Source organism: Crocodylus siamensis, chromosome 8 (genome assembly GCF_052110815.1).
Source record: "Crocodylus siamensis isolate JL-2025a chromosome 8, ASM5211081v1, whole genome shotgun sequence".
NCBI classification, from domain to species: Eukaryota; Metazoa; Chordata; order Crocodylia; family Crocodylidae; genus Crocodylus; species Crocodylus siamensis.
In genome coordinates, this window is record NC_143402.1 from 72,904,981 (window position 1) to 72,918,896 (window position 13,916).

At 37.9% G+C, this 13,916-nt stretch overlaps 1 protein-coding gene across 1 annotated transcript in view; it reads left to right on the forward strand.

Moving 5' to 3' along the window:
* Nucleotides 1–13,916, forward strand: part of SUZ12 (SUZ12 polycomb repressive complex 2 subunit) — a 44,859-nt gene that overhangs the window by 25,066 nt on the left and 5,877 nt on the right. The window contains exons 9-16 of the mRNA XM_090061717.1: nt 3,202–3,307; nt 4,078–4,255; nt 7,575–7,666; nt 8,636–8,779; nt 9,747–9,904; nt 10,877–11,075; nt 11,354–11,433; nt 12,714–13,061. Coding sequence (XP_089917843.1) covers nt 3,202–3,307; nt 4,078–4,255; nt 7,575–7,666; nt 8,636–8,779; nt 9,747–9,904; nt 10,877–11,075; nt 11,354–11,433; nt 12,714–13,059 — 1,303 coding nt within the window. The 3' untranslated portion in view covers nt 13,060–13,061. The remainder of the gene's footprint in view (nt 1–3,201; nt 3,308–4,077; nt 4,256–7,574; nt 7,667–8,635; nt 8,780–9,746; nt 9,905–10,876; nt 11,076–11,353; nt 11,434–12,713; nt 13,062–13,916) is intronic.

A 13,916-nucleotide genomic window follows, 5' to 3' on the forward strand; every position in this document is an offset into this window, starting at 1 on the left:
TACACCTGTATTAACCATTGTGATTGAGTTTTAAAATCATCCTGTTGGTAACCTACATCAAGTCTATTTTCTATTTCAGGGAGAAATTAGTTTTCTCTTGATGCAGTGAGACTACAGTAATTGCAACTTTCTCCTGTCAGTTGTGAGTTAGGCATTGATCTGAATAATAGTGAGCATATTATACTCGGATGTTGAAATATCAGTTGCTGTTGATTAGGCAGGCATATTCATAGAAAAGTAATTATATATTATAATGGACTTATGGGATGAGGTAGGGTAGGTTTGCACCTGATAGACTAACTGTATTAGAGAGAAACTTTTTGCAAGCTTATTTTATATAATCAGATATCATAGAAAACTTGCTAAATGTTTGCAGCTTTATTAAGCAACTTGGCGCTAGTCAGTGTGGCTGTTTGCAGAAGTTAAAAATACAAACAAACCGCGCTTTAGAAGTAGTATGTTACTTCAACCCAGCTGTGCAGCATCTTTAAAGATTAGGCGCTTCGCCGGGGAGCTTTGGTGCTTTTAGCTAAAGCTCGTTCAGTCAGCTATTAGATAAAAGCACCAAAAAAGCCCCACTAAAGCGCCTGATCTTTAGAGATGTTGGGGGAGCTGTGTTGAAGTTAATGTGCTGCCTCTTCTGGGCGTGTGCAGGGCTTGGCATGGGAATGTGCTGACTTTAAAGTGCCAGTTCTTTTTGTTTTGTTTTGTTTTTACATCTGCAAGCACCCTGTATTTATAAAAAGGCAGTTTGTTCTTAGTTACAGTTTAAAGCAATCCAGATGCTTCAAAAGACAGTACTAGTAAGTAGATTCCCCAGTATTGTTTTACCATTTAGAAATATTATACGTAATGATAGGGGTGAGATCTACTTGTGTAGCCTTAAAAAAAATTGGAATTTGGGATGGGAGATTCTTGATTGCTCCATTCAGTGTAGCTTAATATAGGAGTTCCCTTTATTGCACCTTGATTAAATGGTCATTCTGCTGAATCTCTAAATCAGTCATTTAATGGCATGAAAAGTAACTTTCTGAAGCTATAGCTCTACAATACAGCCCTCAGTGATTCTAGAAAAATTATATTCAAAAGATTTATAGTACTTTTTTTTTTTTACAATTTTATTTTAAATGTCTGACAATACTTTGCTATTTTCAAAAAATATTTAAAGCTGCTGCAGTGTTTTGTAGCCCAAGTTATTATCTAATTCTAGTAGGTAGGTTAAGGTATTTTCAGAATAAACTTGTACTGAAGGGATAGGTTCTGATTTGCCATGGAGCTATTGTATGGTAATGCATAAAATGTGAGTACTTGCAACCCCCACCCCCCAAAAAACATTACAATTATATAAAATATAAATTATCATTATTTGTATTTTAAAATTGTAGTTTTAATTTGGGTGGCCACTTTCAAGAAAAATATTCTGAAACATGGCAGTCATTTCCTTTTTTATGCTAACTCTTAATTAAAGTACAAATAATATATATCACCTTATTGAAATACCTCTGCTCAGTTGGGGGTGGGGGAAGCGCCTTTAATTTTGATCAGGGCAGTGTCTGTAATAGACAAATAGGGACACAACTAACCAGATGAAATTTAAGTTGTACCTTGTTTCTTTATCTTTCTCTCTCTTATTTTTTTTTTTCTGGTTTTCTTTTGAAACCTCCCCCCTTCTTTTAGACCAGAGTAAATGGATTGGAAAGTAGTTTAACGAACATTATGAAGTAAAGCAAACAAGGTTTATAGTTTATTTGCTCTGTTTTTAACTTCTTGTTTGCCATAGCAGAGCCTCAGTAGAATATTTCATATGTGAAGGAAAGAGGAAAAAGTAAGGCTAGCCCAAATCAGTGGACAGTTGTCACAGTACCTTTCATGCTGTAAGATGCTGAGAGATTTAAAACCATTTGCATCAAAACATTGCCTGTCCTAATTGTTATGCTGAAAAAAACTGATTAAATGGTTTGGATAAGTTCATGTAATGCTTTTTACTTAGCAAGCAGCTTTTACATTTGTTTCATTGCAGATGAGCTCTTGCAGATGAGTCTTGGAACTGGGTAGTGGCTATAATAGCAATTATGCTTTTAGAAGCAAAATATAAAATCTTGAAGTGAGCTCATGAATTGCAGTTTGACATTACAGAATGCTTAGTGTTGTATGTTCCTATAAAAGCATCTTAGAAATTTGGCTTCTAAACACTTCCACTGGTGTAAACGCTCTGTTTACTGCTTCTTTGCTTCTCTTTGCTCTTGGATGCTTTTTAGTGTCTGACAGCAAATAGAGTTTTTAAAATACTTTTCTCCTGAACTCAGAATTATAATAAGTTGTATTTGGTGCTGTGAACAGAATGCTATTTCATGGCACTGAGTGGGATTAGATGAAGAGGGAAGTGGAAAAGTTTTATGCAGGTGTACTTGAGCAGTAGTAGCTGCTGCAGATGGAAGAAGCAAATACTTTTTTTAATTTTAGTGAAATTGTGTAAATTTACACGCCCTATGTGATGGCTCTCCTTGGACAAACAGATCTTAAGAACTCTTGTATCTTGCTTGTTTACCTATGAAAACCTTGTTCAGAATTGCACGTTGCAGTTAAGCTTCTGTAGCTGTTAGGTTTATTAAAGAATTTACCTGAACATGTTGTGGTCCTCTTGAGTCTGTTTTTGAACCATGTTAACAGATGCTCAAGTTCTCTTAAATGGATGATGGAAAGGCATTATTTTTGACATCTTCATTCATTAAACCAACTATGAGTTTTCATAAGATGGCTTCTGGGAAAAAAAGTTGACAGTTGTTTGGCCTAAGTCGTGATCTTTTATATTCTGGCTGTATTAGTTTGCCCAGCTGGTATTTTGCACGTTACAGCAGGGATAAACTGGATGGCTGCGTGTGTTTTCATTTTTAACATTTGGCCTATGTTAGGTTTTCTTCCATTTACAGGATGACTCTCTCGCTGTTGTGTGTAGTATTGCTTAGATAGGTGGTTTTTGGTTCATTCAGATGTTTGGTACTAGAGGCATCATTTTCATCATTTCATCTCCCCTGAAAAACTGTCTGAGAAACTTTCATGAAATGGATGCAGATATCCCTGCAAGTGAACTACTGTCTAGTGTGTATTTGTACACGTTTCCTGGAAGTATATTTTGCGTGTAAAGAACACTTACACCCCCTTCTAGTGGCCATTTTGTTAAACTTATTTTTCTGTGTACAGGCGCTTGCAGCTTTTGGATGGGGAATATGAAGTAGCCATGCAAGAAATGGAGGAATGTCCAATTAGCAAGAAAAGAGCAACATGGGAGACTATACTTGATGGGAAGGTATGAACCATTGTCTCATTAGTTTAAGAGATTGCTTATATCTCATTGCTTTGGTTTGATGTATAGTATGAATTTAAGGAACAGTCACTCTTCCTTTGGAAGTGGGTTGAGCTAAACTGGAATAAGCCACTGTTGTTCCACAATAAGTGTTCACATATGGATTTTTTCTGGAATAACTTCAGATTTGGAGAAATGGTGACCACGAGAAAGCTAAGGGTTAGAACAGAAGCCAAACTTTAAATGCTGATCTTAAAGTGGTGGCTCTGTTTATGGCACTTGGCTTTCCCTCTCAAAACAAAATTGTTAATTTGTAAATTTTTATGTACTAGTTCCTGTCGTACGTAGGCAAAAATCCAAAATCCACAAGAATAAATTCCTGAAGCAAACTGAAAAGTGGTGCGCTAAAAAGGGACAAAGAGCCATTAGAAATAGGAGATGAATATACAACAAAACCAAATGCTGGGAAGCGAGTATTAATAAAGACAACATTAGAAGTCTTATGAAAATGGATATATGGGTGCAAGTAAGCCCAGTAAGACTACTCATTGCGACTTTCCTCTTTGTTTACATGGTGCTGAGCAGTTTTCTTGCTCTTGCTGCATTTAGTATTTTTAAATACTTTCCTGGAAATTCCAAAGAATAGGTTTAATTTAGAAAATACTTAAATTTGTGGCCAAAAGCCATTTTGCAAAACTTTAGTTGGTTTTTATTGAACGTAATTTCAGTATCTTTCCAAGTACAAACTTTTTTTGTTTTTGTTTTTTCTCCAGAGGTTGCCTCCTTTTGAAACATTTTCTCAGGGACCTACGCTTCAGTTTACCCTTCGCTGGACAGGAGATACAAATGATAAATCTACAGCTCCTATAGCTAAACCTCTCGCAACCCGAAATTCTGAAAGTCTCCCTCAAGAAAACAAGCCCAGTTCTGTTAAACCTACTCAGACTATAGGTAAGCACTCTTGATTTTCTTATGGTCTTGGACCCTGATAGTTGCTCCAAAGACTACTGTTATTCTTGCTGAAATATCTACCAGAAAGTTTCCTTGTTGTAGCACTAAAACTAAAAACCTTTCAGGTTTGTTGTACACCAGTGCTGTTTGTGAAGATAATGTTCTGAGACCTGAGCACCTGAAATTGAGCATGTTGGCTTGTTTAACATCTGCCTTAAGCTTTTTTGTAGGATTAACATATTGTAATAAGGAGTAGTTGTGGGGTGGGAGGAGGAATATATGGAATCCTTAAGGGTTTATCTGTCCTCAAAGCTTATTTTAAGCTTAGGAACATTAGCAAAATCAACATAAGTATCCTGGTAAATGGTAGTGTATGATTAGGAACCTACTGAAATTGCAATTTTTGCGGAATCGGACATCTTCCATGAAAAACAGTGGGCTCTGCCATTTTGGCAGACTTGCTAGAAGAAGAAAAAATCTTCACGGCAAGCAGAGAAAAGTGCAGGAATCCCTGCAGTCTTGGAGCATGGAGTGGGGTGAGTGTGCCTGCCACAACCCAGCTTGGCAGTGACAGGCAGCTGAGGCTGCAAGCGGCTGCACTGGAGTCCACAGAGCCCTAGCCTGGCTTGTTGCTGCCAACAGGTGCATGCAGGCCTCAGGGTGGATGGCAGAGTAGGGGCTGGGGCTGCAGTGCCCTCAGCTCCTTCTCTGCTGTCCACTCCAACGCATGCATGAAGTTTAATTGAATACTTTAGACTGGGGATGACCCTTAATTACCCTGATTAAGCCCAGGGGAACCATTCATGTGTGGACTAATGTCTTGCCCAGGCTTAATCAGGGTAATTAAGCCATAGTTTCTGGGTATCTGGTAATCTGTGGGAAGAGGCAGGGCTGCTGGGGCCTCTCAGTAAGTCAGAAGTGTGTGGGGTGAGGGGGGCCTTGCCACAAGCCCACAGAAATGGCAGGCTGGCCCTGCAGTCTCCCCATGAAATGGGCTGCCTCTGCCTCTTTGAGTTAGGTAGACCCCCCTCTATATGATGCAAGTCTTGGAAAAGTGCTAGTTTCTGTGGATGCTTATTTCTGCTTTTTAAAGGCTCAACTTTTTTCAAATTGGTCTTAAAGAAAACTTCAGCAGTCCCATTCTCTACCAGTTGCACCATGATGTCTTGCTAGTAAGCCGTTTGACTGCCAGTGACTTTTATTTTGAGACAATATTACTTTTCATAGTTACTTAGTATTACTACTCAGTTTTATGTGTAAATCATGTAATATTAAGATGGTGGTATAACTTTACTGAACCATATTTCTTGACAGTTTTTTTTACATAAAGGATAAGAGTTCTAAAGTTTAAAAAAACCCAAACTTTCTAGCTTTGTTTTGTCTTTTCATTGTGGTTGAATTTCTTCTTTTAACATTTTACCACCATCCTTCTTTCAGGAACTGGTGGACATTTATTGTAATGCATGGTGGATTAAGCATCTGGAATCCATATAGTAATATTTTGATCATGTCATTAAATATTCATTTAATGATCAGCAGTATTGGATGGGCTTAATTTTATTTATTTTATTTAATTAAATAATTATTTTTTAATTTAATTCAAGCCTAGTTTGAAAATACTGCAGGAAGAAATCTAATTGATATAAGTTCAGCACACAAAAATGGAAGGCATCCAGAACTGACTGGGTATCTGTCTCTAGCCTTTGTCTTTGTGGTTTAATGAGATCACAGAAACATTGTCTTTTTGGGTGTAACCATAGTGGCTATTCCAGATTTTGCAACCTTTTCTTTGGTTCATACTTTAACACAGCTGTTTGTACCCCTGTCATCTATGGGCTTTACTATTGTGCTGTTCAAGATAGGGTAAGACTTGAAGACTACTTGGAACCATTACATTTTAGAAAGGGCAGCAGTCTGTACTTGCATTATTTAGGCAGACATAAGTGCCAAGGCTGTATTTTACAATAGCACCTTAAAAAGTTTACTTAAGTCTGCTGCTTTCCCAAGGATGCATAAAGCTTTAAGGGTGTTGTATTGTGTTGTCACCACTGTTCTTCCCAAGTCCTAGAAGAAGAATTAATGAAACAAGTTGTTTTAAGATAGGAGGTCTTTTCTAAGTATGGCCATACTTCGTTGCAATCCTGAAAACTAGAGGAAGACGTGGTACTAAGAAAGTAGCCTACAGGACACTATGCTGCAGGTGGTACAGACAGAGATGACCCCAGCAGGGTGTGGGTCCCAGAGCAAATCAGCCTGTGTGGGGCCCTGCCCCTGGGTGAAAGGAAGCAGGTGGGGGATTTGGCGGTGGGGAGTGGCAAGGAGCTAGACATGCTGGATTTGGCGTGGGGATGCCGAGTGGCTGGAAGCGAAGCCAGCGGCAGCGCGGCATCACCATGTCGGTCCTCCTGGCTCCTCAGGGCCCCCCAGAGCACAGGGCACTGCAGGAAGGTTATGTGGAATTTTAGTTGTTCCCAAAACTTGGGTGTAAAGAACCTACAATTTGTAAACAGTCTTCTGTTGACACTTTGGAAGTTGACACTTCGGAAGCAAAGTAGAACTCAGAACTGGGTCTTGCATCTTATTTATTAAAAGAAGTTTTTTTACTTCAGTGTAGGTCTTTGATCTCTGTTCAGGGTCTGCATTCCCCATAAAACTGTGTAGGTTAGCTGTTGTTTTCCTAATGGTCATCATTGGCTGTGCTGAAGACGAACAATGGTCTTACTAAACTGGAATGGTATCTAGTCTGTCAGGTAACCCACTTGACGCTTGCATATTTACCAGGATGTATTGTATTCATATCGTAAAGTCAAAATTTGTTCTTAAGATTAACTACAAAGGTTTGTTTTCGGCCTGAGAATTCCAAACTAAACTTAAGGTTTTTCACACTTCAGTTGCGTTTGATGCTGTGCATTATTATATGAGACATGACACATTTGTCATTAAACTTAGACGGTATGTTTGCAGTGCAGTCATCTGAAGCTTTTTTTTCCCCCAGTGTTTGTCACTTACAATGTTCTGCTAAACTGGTGTTAAAAACTAATTAGTTACTTATTAAATGAAGGACCGTTTTAAGTTCCCTGAAGGATTCTTGCAACTGGAATGTTCATCTGGTATTTGAAGTGTTGTTTTCTGGTAGATTTGGCAAGAACATGAAGACCTCTTCATTGCTAATTTCTGATTTTGATGAGTTACTCCAGTGGGCTTTTGATTTGGGTAGCAGATTTCTTCCAGAGAGGGAACCTTAAACAAAACTTTTTTGTACTTGCCTAAGAAACAAAGGCTAATTACATCTCTTTCCTCCTCCCCCCCCCCCCCCCAGCTGTGAAAGAATCCTTACCAGCAGATCTACAAACAAGGAAAGAGAGAGATGTGTTAAATGAACCGCGACAAAAATTGAGAATATTTTATCAGGTACTGAAAATGTAATAACAGTAAAACCTAAGGGAGTTATGTGAGAATTATGTAGAATATAAATGTTTGGGCTGCATTCAGATTTCCTGTTGGCTGAATGCAACAGGAGGGATTTTTGGTTGTGGTAGTTTGATTTAGTGCCTAACTAGAGATCCCAGCAGGTCTGAGATGTACAGATGTAGATGAGGCATCCACTTCTCTGCTCCTGGCTGTTCCACTCGGGACTATTTAAGATAGTCCTGCCCAGCCCTGTGCATTTGTTAGCTTTTGTGCCCACTTGTGAAGGGAGGTGGGGTGGATTTTAGAGGTGATCCCTTGTTTTGAGAGGCACAGATCCAGCATAGGTAGAATCATACAATCACAGAAAGTTAAAGGTTAAAGCAACCCCCTGCTCAAAGCAGGACCTCTTCAAGCTAGATCTCAGCCAAGGCTTTGTCTAGCTGGTTCTTTAAAAGGTCTAAACATGGAGATTCTACCACCTCTCTAGGTAGCTTGTTCAGTACTTTACTACCCTTTTGGTGAGAGAGTTTTCCGTAATATCCAACCTAAACTTCCTTGCTGCAGCTTGAGACCATTACTTCTTGTTCTGTTATCTGCCACCACCGTGAGCAGTTTAGCTTCATCTGCTCACAGTGGTGAGCAGATGAAGCTTTTGGAACCCCCCTTCAGGGAGTTGAAGGCTGTTCTTAAATCCCTTCTCAGTCTTCTCTTTAGACTAAATAAGTCCAGTTCCCTCAGCTTCTCCTCAGAAGTGATGTCCCCCAGCCTGCCGAACCATTTTTGTTGTCCCCTGCTGGACTCGTGAAGTCCTGTAGTTTTCACCCTCTGATCTTGGCCTCTGCTGCCAAAAGATTGAATTCATGTGGATGCTCGTTTTCCTAGATAATTTTTAACTTGGTTTCGGGGGTGGAGAATTTATGATTGAAATATACTAGATGTACTAATGCCAGCTTTTCTTATTTGCATTAGTTCCTTTATAACAACAACACAAGACAGCAGACTGAAGCCAGAGATGACTTACATTGCCCGTGGTGCACATTGAACTGCCGCAAACTTTATAGTTTACTCAAACATCTCAAACTGTGTCACAGCAGATTTATCTTTAATTATGTTGTAAGTCATTTTTACAGTATTTATCCATATGAATCATGACACAAGCTGTTATAGTCTATACATACTGCGGTGACATCAGGATTCTGTTCTGAGTCAGGTGGGGCCTTCAGCATCTATCTGTAGGTCCATACACAATAACTCCCTTCAGAAATTAGTTAACCAGACTTCTACAAATATGTGGGAAGCCCCAATTGTGCTCAGATTAAAAAAGGTAAAACAAATTGCCTTAATATTTAACATTCAAATGTGGTTTCTATTGTAAATGATATATGCCCCAGTTGCTGCTTTTGCTATTATGCAATCATTTATAAAATGTAGCAAATAATTTAATTTTAATTGGAAATACTGTGAGTCTTTTAGGAAGGAATTAAATAACATTTCAAGTCCTCGTTAATTTTAGCTTCCATAGTAAGAAATTGTTAAACATTACTTGGGAAGGGGAATTGTTTCCAGTTGTTTCAGTGATTATTATTACTATTTTTAGAATCCATCAAAATTGAAATCTCATTTACTTAATCCTGAATGGTTTTGTCATTCTGTCGGTATCTTGCAGCTTCATTGCTTCGAGATCTAGGTAAAATGTAGGGGTACAGATGCTGGGTTTCCTAAAAAACTTAAAATTTTAAGACTCTAGGAGTTATCACTTCTATATTGCAGTATTATAAATATTGACTTAACGTTTCAGAATGAAGCAAAGTTTTTGTAGGACTGGTGGCTTTTATTTTTAAATCCTTGGGGAAAAAGGAGAAGGAATGAGTGGCTTATTTGCTTATAAAAGCAATATTTTATGGGGGAAGAATCTGAAATGACAGTTGCATGCGGGATGTAATGCTAAGAATACAGTGATTCTGTATGACATTCTGAGTTTGTACAGTCACTTTTCTAAAACTTCAGTAGGCTGAAGGGGACACATTCTATGACAAATGGTATTTTTCATTGCACTAAGCATGCTTGTTATTTATTGCAGTATCATCCAAAAGGTGCTAGAATAGATGTTTCTATCAATGAGTGTTATGATGGTTCGTATGCTGGAAATCCTCAGGATATTCATCGTCAGCCTGGATTTGCTTTCAGTCGCAATGGACCAGTCAAAAGAACTCCTATCACGCACATACTTGTATGCAGGTAAGTGGATGAAAAGTTAAGTGGTGGTCTCTGTATAGTACATGTCTAAAACTGCCTTTATGGACCCACTGAATTTGGGAAAGTTGCGAGTGAAGTTTATCTGTCTTTAAAAAGTGTGTGTAAAGTGGTGTTGAAAGATGATGTCATCTTCATCAATGACTTGCTCTAACATTTGTTTTTAAGTAGGTAGTTTTTGTCGTGCACTTCCCGAAAGAGTCTTCCCATAATCTGAATGTTAAAGTATGGCTTACGCTTCTCTAGTGATGTTGATGATTCAAAAATCAACATAAATATTTAATTAGATGTGGAAGATAGAACAACCTATTCTTTTCCTATAAGCATTAGGTCTTCAGTGCTAATAGGGGTAAAACGCTGCAAAGATGGGAGGACTCCAGCTCCTTATACAGTTCAGTAAGAATACTGTGTTTTTACATATTTCCTTTCACGTGACAATAACCGTGCTCAAATTGTTATGCAGCTTCCTACCCTTCTACAGCCTCTGCCCCCTCCCCTTACGATCAGACATGGCTCCAGCGCCATTCCTTCCTGGGCCACGGAGCACATGGAAACTCCAGCAGCTGGATGCTACTGCGTGGCCAGGCAGAAGCCATGTGTTCTGTGCCCTTGCGGGTGGGGGTGCGGGAAGGGGGAATTTAAGATGACCCTCTGATAATTAGATTCTATACCTAGAAAATTATAACAAATGTATACATTTTCTATATATAGAATCTACTTAATTATTGGGAGGTTGCCCTAAATTTGAAGTTGTCTTGGATTTTGATAAATATGGTAATGATATCTTATGCTAGTTTACAAAAACTAGTACCAAAGATAATTACAGCCTCATTAAATGACAAGTTTTCTTAGTCACACTGTGCAGTGTTTTTTAACAACTGAAGGCTATTAGTCAAATCTAAGAACTAATATGGAAAGCATTCTTAGTTAGGTGTTTTTTTGTTTTGTTTTTTATAGGCCAAAGCGTACAAAAGCAAGCATGTCAGAATTTCTTGAATCTGAAGATGGAGAAGTGGAACAGCAAAGAACATACAGCAGTGGTCATAATCGATTATATTTCCACAGTGACACGTGTTTACCTCTCCGTCCGCAAGAAATGGAAGTAGATAGTGAAGATGAAAAAGATCCTGAATGGCTGAGAGAGAAGACAATTACTGTAATTATTCTCTGGCCATCTTAAGTTCACTATGTTGCTTGGCCTTCGTGGTTAAATAGAGAAAGCTTTGAGTTGCGCACAGAAATGTAGTATGTGTAGCAATGAATTCTTGAAAACAAAGTCTTTACAATGCCTGTCCTGATAGAAGTACTTTGATTTAATTTACAGTTATTTCTGTGATGTCAGCTGAAAAGCAGCAAAGGGGGAGCATAGAGAACAAGAAATGAACTTACTAACCTTGGAATTCTAATGTTTGTTTTGGATATATTTCACTACAGCAAATTGAAGAATTTTCTGATGTTAACGAAGGAGAGAAAGAAGTGATGAAATTATGGAATCTGCATGTTATGAAGCACGGGTATGTTAGCTATTTATAAAATGTCTATTTCTAGTAAGTTAAAATGCAGTAGAAATGCAAATAAATGGTTTAATACATATTCATATTTGCATGTATTAACTATTGCATATTGGCCATCTTTTTTCCTCATTGTAGTAAATTATGTAGGTTGTATTTTTTTGACAGGGTACTGAAATTTGGTTGCAGTTCCTAAAAGCTCTTGCATTTGGCTTAAGTTTTCTTTTTTGTTTTTCCTTATAGCCAAAATTTCTAATTGTACCTCTTGATCAGAGGGAGCAGGGAGTATTTAGAAACCGTATATGCTAGCTAAATTGCAAGCTGTTTTGGGGAGGAATGCAGTACCTTTTTAATAACATGCAGTAATGCTATGCAATCTAAAATAAGTGAAAAATGCTGTTGTTTCTCAGTGGAACCCAGAGAATTAATTAACACAGACTGGCTTCATCTCTAGAATTAGAACTGGCCAGTGCATCTGTCCTAATGTCACATTTTTAGAAAATGTTAAGTAGAACTACCCAGGGTCTTGGATGAGAGAGAGAGAGAATAGAGGTAACTGTTCTTGCCAAATAGTATTATATGTGTAAAGCAAGATGTTTGGTTGACTTTTTTCATCATACTGCTCTAGGGCATGGGCATGTACTTTGCAGTTATTGTGTAGGGTAAAAACATGCACAGTAAGTTAAAATGGACTCTTATTGTATCTTACTGCCTTTTCAATGAGTGGTAAGTTGCCTGTGGGTCACTCGTCCGTGTGCTGACATGCCCGAGTCTGTTCATTTTCTAGCCTTATTTTTTTGCAAAGCCAGATGAAAAGAAATAACATCCCATGTGATGTGAGTGTCACTTCTCCTGTGGCTAAGACCCAGGGACCCTGAAAGCTGGCTTGTGGGTTGTAGCTTTTCTAAATAACTCGTAGATTCTATACAAACCATCCTCTAGAACTGCTCTACAAGTGTACATAAGGATGCCAGGACATTTGATACAAATCTCATTTAAAACTTGGTATAGATTCTTGGTTCAGCTTATGTAAGTATCAAAACTTTAAAATAATGAGGTGAGCTGATGAGAAGTTGCTTAAATAAATAAAGGTAACATGCCACTCTTGTGTTATGTTCTGAATGAGAGCCTTTGTACCAAGCTCTGGCACTATTACAGTATTGGTGGTTGGACTATATTACTGACTTACTGTGCATTCGCTACTGTATTGCCTTTTTTTCCTTTTCTACCCTCCCCCCCCATGTTTTGTTTCCATACTAACAAAATGTTTTTTATTTTGACAGGTTTATTGCTGACAATCAAATGAATCATGCCTGTATGCTGTTTGTTGAAAATTATGGACAGAAAATAATTAAGAAGAATTTATGTAGAAACTTTATGCTTCACCTGGTCAGCATGCATGACTTTAACCTCATTAGCATAATGTCAATAGACAAAGCTGTTGCCAGGCTTCGAGAAATGCAACAGAAATTAGAAAAAGGAGAATCAACTACCCCAACAGATGATGAGTTTTCTGAAGAACAAAGTGGGACAACAAATGGATACAGTGAAAGTAACACGAGAGAGAGAGTTTCAGAAACGGATAGTGTCTCAGGGGTCACAAGACAGAGCAAAAAACAAAAGCTCTAAAGGTAAAGGTAAATGCCATTCAACGGACAAACATTGAAGTGACGTTCTAGGGTGCATGAATTCTATAAAGAATTAAACAGAAATATTACACAGGTTCCAGACAGGCACTGTTGAGTGGAAATAAATGATTTCAACAAGGATATTGTTACAACAGGGTTTCTCTTCAGTTAATTATGCAAGTACTACATGTATATCAGTTTTAGTGATGTAATGACAATATTCTGAGACTTGGAGCATGAAGAGCAATACAGAAATCTTTTGTAATTTTAGTAATTAGTGTCTTATGAACTCTATTGAATTTTCATAATTTAAATATATGTAAAACAGTTTTTATATTAAGGTTTTTTGCATCTGTATCTGGCTGTTTTCCTACCTTGGATTTGTGAAACATTGGGGAAGGGGACTGGGATATAGTTTATATTTTTTTTCCTTTTTTAAAAGAAATTCTCCAGTTAGCTTTTTGTGAGCATATGCATCATTACTTAAAGGTTAACCTTGATCCTTGTTTTTTTGAAATCATTTATCAATGTACTATCAAGCTACACATTGAGAATTTTTTTACACTAAACAAATTTTGAAGGTTTTGCAAACTTAACGTAGCACTTCTTTGTCTCATGCCTGTTTGGAAAGACCTTGGCTTTTCCTGTTGCAGACACAGTGAAGTCCCATCTTGACTTTCTGTGGCTACTGGCAGTTTGATTTTTGTGGATAATTCTGATGTATTGATCGCCCAGTGTACCATTTTAAACTTGAACATTAACTCCTTTGTAGTTTGATTACGCATTTACACAGCTACACAAGTTATTTGGTGTCTAGCCCTTTTCATTAGGGTTTCATTATAGCGTGCCATGCTAAGG